The following is an 11,742-nucleotide window of genomic DNA, read 5'->3' on the forward strand; positions in this document are numbered from 1 at the left end:
CAGCACCTGGCAAATATGGACGCTCTCCTCGATTTAACGGGAACATCAGCCTGATTTAAAGTAGGAAACAAAATGTGACGCAGGTTTAAATATTGTCCTTTCATTGTGTGTATTTATTGTAAATATTCACACTGTTTAGGCACCAGCAGCTGCACATAATCAGACACAGTAACGTCTTATTGGGCAAATATAAACCTGTTTACCTGCTGGGTGAGACTAACATGCACACCTGCATCCTGAAACAGGCCACAGTGAGAAATCACAAAATTCCGTTTCATCACTTGTGATCCTGCAACAGCAGGCGGAAAATCCGGATCCCTTCTGTCCCAGCTTTTAATGACGTCACCTTCTATGTCGTTGCTATTTGAACATGAAAACTACAGCCAGCTACGTAAAGAGAGAAATGAAAAAGATTCACAGTGGCAGATTTTACAATATCAGCCACAAGCCTGATCATCTGTCTCTTATTTACAAAGCTGAGGTCTGAATTGCTCTTATGCACTGGACCTTTCACGTGCTGCAGTTAGAAAGTTACCTGCATGGTTTGTTGGCTTTGCAGCCACACAAAGATCAACCTGACCTTCACTCACTGCATCAGTCAGTAGTTTCAAATCTGTGCCGTGATGCTGTCCAGCACAGAGCTTTGGACTTGTTTGCATATTTATTGACTCGTCGCCCCCCTCCATGTCTGCAGATTTACAGAGATGCTAAAACAAAACTTTGCTTTTAGATTAGAAATTAAGACCTTTAAGTGTCTCCTTCTGAGTGATGTCACAACATCAGGCCATGAAAGTTTATTTGCTTTGTTTATGTCTGAGCTAATCCACGGCAGGGACGTCTGACTGGATAATGATCGAATCCAACACCGGTGGTTTTTTGTCAAACAAAAACATAATGCGGAGTGAAGGTGTGCTTCCTGTGACATCGCATGCTTCTTGCAGCAAGCACGTTGGCTCCACTGGGGCAGCATGAACCTGACGGACGTCTCTACAAAGGTTTGATGAGCCTTCCGTGAAACAGCGAGGAGCTCGGTAGCATAGCTACGTTTGGTGCTGCCCCCCCTCCACTGAATGCTTTGTTTGGATGCGCCCTGGTGTTTCGGAGACCATGAAAGCCTCTGTGCACAGATGGAGGTCCACACCACATATGTGCATAAATAAGACCTAAATCCCATTAGGCTGAGATGACAGCCCTCGCGTTGATATCAGTCCTTCCCTTTGCTTTCCAAACCTGCACAGCAGTCAGTCCACACAGCGGGAACAACAGTTTGTTGCTTTAGAAACAATATTGTGTTACAATAAAGAATATCTACCATTATAACATTAGTGTTGATGAGGGTGCTGGAGTAGTACTATGCTACACATAAAGGTGGTGCGCATTTAAAATGTTACAGTTACAAACTGTGACTGTTGTGACCTTCAGACTGCGGCGTCTGGGACCACCGCGTATCACCTGCAGAGGGCGCTGCCAGGAGGAATCGTGTTGATGGAACTGGCTTTTCAGGTGAGAAGCGCTGTCCTCACTAATACACTGTATGTGCTAAAATCATAGTAGTATGATTCTTTCAGTTCTTTGAGACAGGCGAACAGTTTAGTTTGGATAATGATTAAAAATCTAATGTGATGGTTAAATGTTAAATAGTTAAAGGGATGATGGGTCACAGCGATCAGCGGCCAACTGGCTGTTCAGACGAGGTCCATGTGACGCTGATGGGGATCGTTTCCAAAGTTCACATTCTGTTCATCCTGGAGAGATCCGGTCTGAACGCCAGCATTTCTAACACTTTGTTTCTAGTCGTGTTGGTTCTGCTGCAGTGTTGAAAGATGCTAAAAAAGGCAGCAGTGAGAAGAGAAGAGGTGCTGAGCAAGTCGAAAAGTGTTCAACTTCAGATAAAAACGCTGAGCTTGGTGTCACTTTTCACCTTGCTGTCAAATTCCTGCGAAGGAGAGTGCGACACACTGACCAACAGCCACATCCTACTGGTAGCACTCAACAGTAATGACCTGCTTAAAGCCCCAAACTCTTACAGTAGTGAAAGGGAAATAATGCTTGGAGGAACTTTTTGTTTGCAGTGCGTCTACAGCAGGCAGTTGGTGTCAGGTACTTCTGTATCATAGGAGTGTGTCAGACAGTGAAACGCTGTGCTGCCAGAGTGCTCTCGAGCATCCCCAGTAAAGCATTTGTACCTGTGGTCAGTGCTCAGTGTCAGCAGCGCTGCCATTGCAAACACTCAGAGTGAATCAGTATCAGCCTGCATCGTGGGTCACACTGAGTAACTGGTGTTTCCCACACTAGCATCTTTCTTTAGGCCTTCAGTCGTGTTCAGCTAAGGTCTTCCTCCCAGGTTGTTATGGCAACCTTTTTGTTTACTGTGTCCCACACTTAACGTACAACGAGACATAACACAACTGGTGTGAGACGAGTGAAATAAGCCACAGTGTTTGCCAAAACCTATTAATGAGAGTGGGAGGAGTGTGTAATTACTGCTGTGATGTTGTCGTCGCAGCGCTGTGCGTTTGGCCCCGTGCTGTGTGTGTGGTCTGATATCCTGGCACTATGTGTTTGTTTTTGCCGTTTGCTCATCCTTAGCTACACGTGAAACATTTTGACCTTTCGACATATTGTTGGTTGTGATGGTGAGGACAGATTTTTCCACATACAAGCCTTCAGCTCTCCTGAAAAACAGCACATTGACTCCCTGTGTGCAGTCTTATGGATTATTTTACTCTGGTGTTGAGTAACCTTGTGGTCTTTGTGTCACTCCACCAGGGCTGTTACTTTTGTGTGAAGCAGTATGCACTGGAGTGTTCCCGTATTCCCATGGGCCAGACCGTCAACTCGCAGGTAAATGCTTGACACTGATCTGCACTGCTGTGTGGACACACAACACTGAGCTCCGTGTCCTCAACAAGAACATAAAAGAGCGAAAAGGAAACACAAACCAGAACACAAATGATGACAGTGGGAGGGCAGGAGTGCCCATCTGTGTGCATCATGTAGGTTTGGGGTTCTGACTGGTGTTGGGCTGCTGGGCTCTTTGTGATCATGGGCTCAGTCAAATTTAAATCCTTAAATCTTTGTTTAAATCAGTTTTTGTAGGAACTTGAAATTAAAGCTGTTTTTAAAACACCTAAACTCTTTCAATATAAATGCTGAATAAATTCCTTGTAGTCTGAGTTGTTTAAAAACCACATTTTTAGAAGCCCTTCACACCATTAGTGAGTCGACATGTAGACTTTATCACTCTGACTACATTTTCCCAGCTGTTAGCAGTAAAGCAAAATAAAAAATAAGATAAAATAATCATTTGAAGCAGCCAGTCCCTGACAGCATGATGGGAAGAGGTGAACCACACGTAGCTTTTATGCTAGCTTTACTGTAGTTTAGTGTTATTTTGCCTCTTCTGTTCGTGCTGCAGTTGAATATTATTATTGCTCTGATGCAGTTTAAGAGCCACGTGGTCAACAGCAGCTGTTCAGTCTGGTTTACAGCGTGTTCGCCCATTTCTTTACTTCTCGTCCGATGTAATTTCCACCCTTTGTCTGTTTATCCACCGTGAGCAGAAACACACTTATTAATAAATAAGAAGCAGATACAGATTTGAAAATAATCCTCTGGCTGAGACAGAATAACCTCCACTGTTATTTCACATCTACTAGTCATGTCAGGTCCAACTAGGGTAAATTTGTCAGCATAAGGTGGCGCAACTTAAAAGTGTCGGCCGTAACCATCTATGAGAAACTACACTGCAGTGACCAAACAGGCTACAGCTATTCAAACACTCGTTGTTGGAGCCAAAGCTGCTCTCTGTCATCACTTCTCTTCATAGCTTTCATGGACAGAAGTTGCAGGTTGAAGAGCATCTATCTATGCTAGCTTTTAGCAGATGACCTGCTTATCTTGGTTTCATTGACCTCTAAGTGGGAGGATCCTAGGATTGGAAATTTAGCACTTTCAAGTCTGAGGCCATGGTTCTTAATGCGTTTTTATGGTACAGGATTTGTGGCAGTAGTAGGTATCTGTGTATGCAGAGCATATCATGGCGGTAAGTCACAAATGCAGGCATGCTGGCTTCCAATGACCCAACAGTATGTAGCCTGCTGTGGATGATGACGTGTGTAGATTCAATGCTGGTTTCATGGGAAATGTGCTGGAACAAAAAATGAGTGTCAGTGCAGCAGTACAACAAAAACACCCAAGATTTAAAAAACCTACAGCAGGAGAAGCTCACACGGGAGACTGCAGGGGCCACGTTTCTCTTGGTGACAGTAAACAGCTGCAGCATGTAGGCAATAATGTCTGTCTGCAGGCTGGGTGGAGGACCGCTGCATCATTCAGCCATCAGCTGGAAGCAGGTAGAGCCCACTCAGAAAGTTGCTGCACCTGTGAAGGAGATGTAGTATTTCAAGGCCTTCACATAGTAGAGTAGAGTAGAACCGTACCCTGTGGTAAAGACAGAGTATGAAGGCAGAACTGTAGATTTGTATGGCAGTCAGCATCACACCTTTGCCTACGGCCACGAGCAAAATAATGCGAGTCTGCGAAAAAGCACGACACAAGCTTCCTCCAGAGGATGTGTGGACACAAGAACCAAAGTAGAATGTCAGTAAAAAGAGCAACAGGTCAGTGAAAGTGGCATTTATTCAAAACACAGTGCAGTAGCAAGGACATCAGCCAGTTCAGGAAGTGATCCTGTCGAGCACTTCTGACCAATCAGTCTGGTTGTTTTAGACTCTCTGTGGAAGTCCCACTATTTCCTGTGTAAGCAGCAGTCTCTCAACTTTAAATTGAGTTGAGTGGACAAATTAGTGTTGTAGTGTTAAGTAAAAATGGTGCCGCTGTCCTGCGTTTATCCTGCTGTCTGTGCTGTCACAGGACAACCACAGGCAGTCTCAGCTGCAGGGACAGCATCATGGAGCCCAGTGAAATGAGAAACATGTTCCTGGACTCGCCTAACCCACCTTTAGGCTCGTGAAACGAAACTGAACTTCTCAGCCACAGAGGGAGGAAACAAGAAACCGCTCCAAATGTTCCAGTTCTGCAGACTCGTGCACCTCCAAGCTTATCGACTCCTTTTATCAGTGCTGGCATGTTATGTTCTGATATTTGCATAAAAATGGCATCAAGCTGGTGTCGGAGAAGCAGCAACAATGAAGCTTTTTCTTTCTGTTGAGACTCAGATAATGAAACATGAATCTGGAAATATTGAGGCGATCGATAAAGAATCGGACCTAATAACAGCATTCGTGTCTTACAAGTCCCGAGCTTTAGTCTTGTCTTCGTTTTAAATGTGTTTTATTTATGAACAGACAGAGCGGCTGTAAAATTCTGAAACAGGATTCAATCACAAATGGATTTTTAAAGATATATCCGCATTTTCTTGATCTGCACATAAAAGCTAACAGCTGTTTGTTGTTTCCATCCATAGGTGTGTATACTTTCTGTTTTGAGTTCACATGTTTTGAGTAACTGCCTGTGAAGATGAAATCCTGACGCTGTCCAGCAGCGACTGTTCATCTGGAAAGAAAATCACTTTGCTCCAGTACTTTCACCATCCAGGGTGTTTTTCACACTGTGTCACTTTTCAGATTTCATCGGGTCTGCCGCTCCGTGCTGTTTCATGCTGTGCATCCCGAACATGTATTACTGCAAGGAGGAAAAGTATTTTAGAACAGGCACACATGGCCTGCCTGCTTTTAGCGACAAAGTGAAGTGGAACTTTTTAAAAGCCCATTTCAATCTAAGTGGGTGTTAATTCAACTGTTTGCAGAGCTGTTTAGTTCTGCAAACAGTCAGCTGGTTTTTATTTATTTCTATTTTTATTTAAATTTGCCTCCAGTTTCAGACCCGCTGTTTCTAACAGTTGCTGATGTTTAGCTGAAGGGAGAAATAAGTCCAAGTTCTCCTCTCTGTGAGGTCTCCTCCGATCATGCACGAGTGACAGTTGCTGCCATCAATCTGGACGCCAAATATGTTAAAGCAAATTCAACATTGGTGGACTGTTTCTGACAATGTGTGGCTTTAGCCTGCAGCTCGGCCCCCTGACAGTATTTTACTATCAGCCATGTTGCACTTCCCATCTCATTTCACCTCGTCTGTTAGAGCATACTCCACGTGGTTTAATCTAAAGATGCATTATTTATCAAATGTATTATTGTCTGATGCATAAAATAATATGCTTACAACACAGCCTGAAGAAACCAGAGTCAAAGTAACAACAAAAGTACTTTGGAAATAATTCAGGTGGAACCTTTTCCAAGTTTTAGGAACTAAAGGATGATCAAACAGCCTTTTGATCCTCTCATCATTAGTTGTTGTACTGGTCCAGCGTCAGAGGAACATCCTTTTAGTTTTTGGCAGCTTCACTATAAATCATTCAAACATACAAAAGTTACTAAACTCAAAGGATGAATCAGCGTTGTTTGTTTGACATATCACATAAACAGCTGTGCAGATGACACACAAATATATATCACAATGTCACCAGGAGACCGAGGCCCTGTACAGGCTCTTGGTAAATGCATTGAGGAAATCAATGACTGGTTGTGCCACAATTTTCTCCAGCTAAACAAAAACAAAACTGAGGTAATAGTCTTTGGCGCCAAAGAAAAACGATTACAGGTCACCAGAGAACTTCAATCTATACATCTAAAAACCACAAACCAGGCGAGAAATTGGGTGTAGTGATGGATGCAGACCTAAACTTAGAAAAACACATTAAGACAATAACAAAGTCAGCTTACTATCACCTCAAGAATATTTCAAGGATAAAAGATCTGATGTCTCAACAGGACCTGGAAAAACTAGTCCATGCATTCATCTTTAGAGGCTTGATTACTGTAACAGCATCTTTACAGGTCTACCTAAAAAATCAGTCAGACAACTACAGCTCATTCAGAACTCTGCTGCTCGAGTCCTCACTAAGACCAAAAAAGTGGACCACATCAGTCCAGCTCTGAGGTCTTTACACTGGCTGCCTGTCCGTCAGAGGATAGACTTTAAAGTCCTGATGCTGGTCTATAAAGCTCTGAATGGTTTAGGACCAAAATACATCAGTGACCTCCTGACCCAGTATGAACCTTCCAGATCCCTCAGGTCATCTGGATCCGGTCTTTTATCAGTTCCCAGAGTCAGAACCAGACACGGAGAAGCTGCATTCAGCTTTTATGCTCCTTATATCTGGAACAAACTCCCAGAAAGCCTCAGATCAGCTGAAACACTCAGTTTATTTAAATCCAGGTTGAAGACTCACCTGTTCTCAGCTGCATTTGAATAAAGCACCAAATCCACACTTTTAAGCTTAAATTTCAAATTTTTTATGCTTTTTATTTGTTTTTGTTTTTTAATGTCTCTGTAAAGCGCTTTGAATCACCTTGCTGTAAATAAACTTGCCTTACACTTGTACAGCTGTTACTGCAGCTGAATCTGCAATATGCGGGGTTTGTTCCAAAAATGGATTTTCAAAGAGCTGTTAGCTGCATACGAATGCATTTATTACATAAAACAAACACTGTGATAAAATCAAAAAATGCAAATATTTTAGAAATTTATCAAAGTTTAAAACCAAACAATTCTGTTATTTTTTAAGGCAGATAATAACTGGCACACTGGACTTCTTTATGGTTATTTAACCCTTTGATGCATGAATGACAACCTCACTCTGTTTTCATTCATCTTTGGGCTTGAAAAATTTATTAGATTTTTTTAAACATGAAGTCTTTTACACGTTTTCACTGCGGTGGACCCTGGTGTGTATGGAGCGACACATCAGTGTCCAGTGTTGTGGTTTATGTGTTTACCATCAACACTGACACCAACACAAGGAAGCAGCCTCTGAACAGCTGTGTCCACTGTAGTGACCGCTGTGCATGAAAGGTTAATCAAGTATTTATCTGTAATTTGGCGTCTTATAAAGATCATAATATACTTCACTATTTCTTTTCTGTTTTTTGGTGAAAATGATCATTTAGATGAAAGAACTTGCACATAGTGGTGGACTAACCATTACAGAAATATGTCAAAAAGGATTTTAATGAGCAATAGTGCTGTTTTAGAGCAGCTGCAGCTTAAACCGCACACTGGGGTGGTGCCTGGCATGGTGTGCAGCGGCAACCAGAGATAAAAAAATAAATAAATACATGAAAATCCTACAAGAATACTTCTGGGTGGAGTCATGAATCAAACCATCAGTTTTTATATTGAGTAACAGGACGTGTAAACATGAAGGGAAATAATGAGACCTGCATTAATCTGCCTCGTAGCTTAGGCATGAATTTTAAAGCCAAGTTAGATGCAGCAATATTCAATAAAAAAAAGACAACATAAGCTAATCGCCATTAGTTCTGCTAAACTTTGTTTATATGGACTTGTTAAATGAAATGTCCATTTCTACTTTAGGATGGCTCACAGGAAGTACCAAAGTACAACTTCATGGTGTTCCCTTGTGCACAAAGCTGCGATTGTTTGTTCTGTGCATGAGCAGAGGTGCTTTTTCACTTCTGTTTATGGATTTTTGAAGAATTTCCGACCTTGAAGATTCAGCTCTTATCCCGAGTGCCAGCAGCTTCGGTCCTTGTTCTGCTTCTATATTAGGTGAACATCTCTCCCACTTGTGACTGATCCATTTTCAGATTAGGGGGTCGGTGCACTTTGATGTGACGAAGGCAGAGAAAGATGTTTTGAAAGATGTCATGCTGTTTGTTTCCCTCCCGGTGGTGTTGTCAGGATGTCTACAAAGTGATGTGAGAGGTTGACTGTGTTGAAAGAGCCTGTGCCTCTAAGCACAGTGGGGAGGCCAAAGGGTTTAAGTGTTGAGAAAGGAAGAAAGGTGCATTCGCTGCAGCTATTGTGAATTAAAGATGTCCATAAATCCTCAACAAAAAGCTTGACATTGAGTAAATTAAGCGTAAACAATGTGTTTTATGTTTAAAATGAATTATCTCTGTAAAGCCCAGAGATGTGTTCCCTGTGTTAGAGAGGAAGTCATAACTGCAGTCAGTATTTACAGGTGAGAGCACGTTCTGAAGTGGCTCTTCACATTGGCCCAAACATTATACACAAAAGCAATGAATTGCTTCTTAATTAATAGATAATTTTAAACAGTTTAGAATATAATTTGCATTTAAATGACGATGTTGCTGAAACACTTTAAACAGGAGACTTGTTGACATGTGAGAAACACACAGATATCAAAAGAATGAATGTTCATGCTGGCCACATTAAAGGGGACCCGTTTATTTCCAGCCTTTGTCCTTTGGCTCTGTTACAGTAGCTTTGCATGATTTGCAGAATAAGCCTTGTTAATATCAATAATATCAGTGCAACCCCTCAGTTAATCATCCGTCTGACAAAACCTCCCATCTTTCTCCTCATTGGATGCCCCTCATAAGCGAAAAGATTTGATTGGAAGGTGGGCTTGATCTGTGCCTGAGACAATAATATCAGAGTAAATAGTTTCAGTCTTTTTATTCAGATCTAAGAGGTGAAAAATGCGTCTGGAACAGTTTTTCAATACGCCATCATAACAGGCTGCATGCAGAAACGAACTCTTCCCCGTGTTTTTCCTAAATGTGAAAATACTGTGGAATCTTTTCCATTTTAAGATGCAGATTTTTTTCTACTTTAATTTGTTCAAATATTGTTTCTCGTGTTCCTCTGATCATCAGTGAATTTAATTGCCCAGCACACATGCAAAGTTTCAGACGGTGTTCAGGACGAGGACTGTGGTAATTCATTCGTTAGCACTTGTTAGTGCTGTCAGTATAAAATGTCTTTATAAATAAACACAAATTAGTTGCATTAGTATTTGGGGTTTACAGCAGCGTGCATTAAACTTAATGTGTTACTGCTTTGACAGTGTTCTGGTAAATACTGAGAAATAGCAGGCAGCTTGTTAGTGAAGTGACACCAACTTAATGAATGAAGCGTAAAGTTTGCTAACAGCTATGGATCAGCCCAACATTAGAACCACATATCATGTGATTATTATAAGTCCAAGCCCAGGTCGTTGAGCTGGCCTCCTAACACGCCTATCCCAGTCTGACGGTGCATCTGTGGGAACTAACCTGATCCTGAGGCCAACAGAAGGATGTGCAGCTTAACCACAGGATGGTGGTTTTAATGTTGGGGCTGATCGATGGATATATCAGTCTTATGATGCTTTACTGAAGTCGTATTATCCACAAGTAGTTTCCTACTAACCAAGATGCATATTACTGTGACTATCAGCTAGTCAGATTAGCTGAGTGTTTAGCTGGTTAGTGTCACACTAAAAACAATAAACACATCCAAGTCCACAGTTCTAGAGTGTGTATGTAATGTGGATATTTGTAGTCTGAAATGGTTTTATTTGATCTCTTAGCACATCTTCAGTCTTCCTTTCCATCCATCTGTCTGTGTCTCTGTGTCTGCCTAGTCCCACCTCATGTCATCTCTCCATCAGGGCAGCCTCCTCACCAAACCTCGTTGCAAGCCGTTTCCAGATGCCACACCAGTATCTGACTGTGCGGTATGTCCCAGCCATTCTCAAGGGAGGGGTGTCTCACTACAATCAGGCTCCACCCCTCTTCGCCACTCTATGCTTGCTCTCATCAGTCCTGGTCTCTTTCCTTTCAAGTTTATCTGCCTGTCTCTGTGGGAATGATTGGGTTTAATGTTAAATCAAGTGCACTGTGGGAGCTACTGTTGCTGCAAACTACAGCTTGACTGTAAAAACGCATCTTTAGCTTAAGGCAGGGACTCAGACTTAAGTTATGCAATAAAAATGATGCATTTATATCTGATTGTGTTGAGGATCAGGTGAGGGCCAAGCACCTCTATGATTTTCTTTTCCTTTTCTGTTTCCAACAGGCTGTCTTCTCTGTGGTTGTTGGTTTGGTGTTTTGGGTGTTGGAGCTAATTTTTTGTGCAACCATGTTTTTCTTTTGCCCTTCCTCTTCTTTAGCAGCCAGGTGGTGATTGGAGCTAGGGCCTGTGTTCATGTGTGAAGGTTCAGTCTTTGAATTACACAGAATGTAAACTGCTGCTTCTGCTGCTCCGCTGCTACAGATACAATACTGGAAAATTCTGTATAATTTCTATTATACAGAATTTATACAGAACTATTCATTCATTTAAATTGTTAGTGACCACTGGGTGTTTATAACTGTATGTCTGAGTAAGTATATGTTGTTCCCCAAGGCTCAGTTATTGGGCCACTTCTGCTTAAATGCTGCATGTTTAGCAGCGTGATGGTAGCTACAATTGAATCATGCCATCAATGACTCATTTCATTGATTTTTCTTCTAATATTTTCAGACTATTTTGATATATTTTCTTTGTAATGTAAAGCTAAATGAGCTTGAGTCAAGTATTAATTAACAGTATAATGGTAGGTTGCAAAGTGCAGGCTGTGAGGGTGGGGCCACAAGGAGTTTGTTTAAATATTATATTCTAGATTTTAAAACAATCATTAAAAAAAAAAGTTTATAGGAGAAAAAGGTCAAAGGATGAAAATAAATCACTGAAAGTGCACAAACTTTACAAGCTTGTGTGGTCATCCAGATTGTGATTATTAGGTTATCGTGAGCTGAAAAAGATTTTTTTAGATTTTGAAATGATCTGTCTTAAGTTTGAGTATTTGATAATTATTAGTATCCATCCATCCATCTTCATCCACTTTATCCGAGGCCGGGTCGCGGGGGCAGCAGCCTGAGCAGAGAGGCCCAAACCTCCCTCTCCCCAGCCACCTCCTCCAGCTTATCC

At 41.7% G+C, this 11,742-nt stretch overlaps 1 protein-coding gene across 9 annotated transcripts in view; it reads left to right on the plus strand.

The window, feature by feature from the left end:
- The window catches only part of szt2 (SZT2 subunit of KICSTOR complex), a 108,832-nt gene that overhangs the window by 78,921 nt on the left and 18,169 nt on the right, over positions 1-11,742 (plus strand). For 8 of the 9 annotated variants that reach the window (XM_042222111.1, XM_042222117.1, XM_042222126.1 and 5 more), the window contains 3 exons: positions 1,423-1,503; positions 2,770-2,844; positions 10,442-10,507. In XM_042222111.1, coding sequence (XP_042078045.1) covers positions 1,423-1,503; positions 2,770-2,844; positions 10,442-10,507 — 222 coding nt within the window. The remainder of the gene's footprint in view (positions 1-1,422; positions 1,504-2,769; positions 2,845-10,441; positions 10,508-11,742) is intronic. The other variant, XM_042222131.1, reaches the window with a different exon arrangement.

The sequence above is a fragment of the Haplochromis burtoni genome, unplaced genomic scaffold (assembly GCF_018398535.1).
Source record: "Haplochromis burtoni strain Fernald_Lab_line unplaced genomic scaffold, NCSU_Asbu1 Contig_5, whole genome shotgun sequence".
NCBI lineage: Eukaryota > Metazoa > Chordata > Actinopteri > Cichliformes > Cichlidae > Haplochromis > Haplochromis burtoni.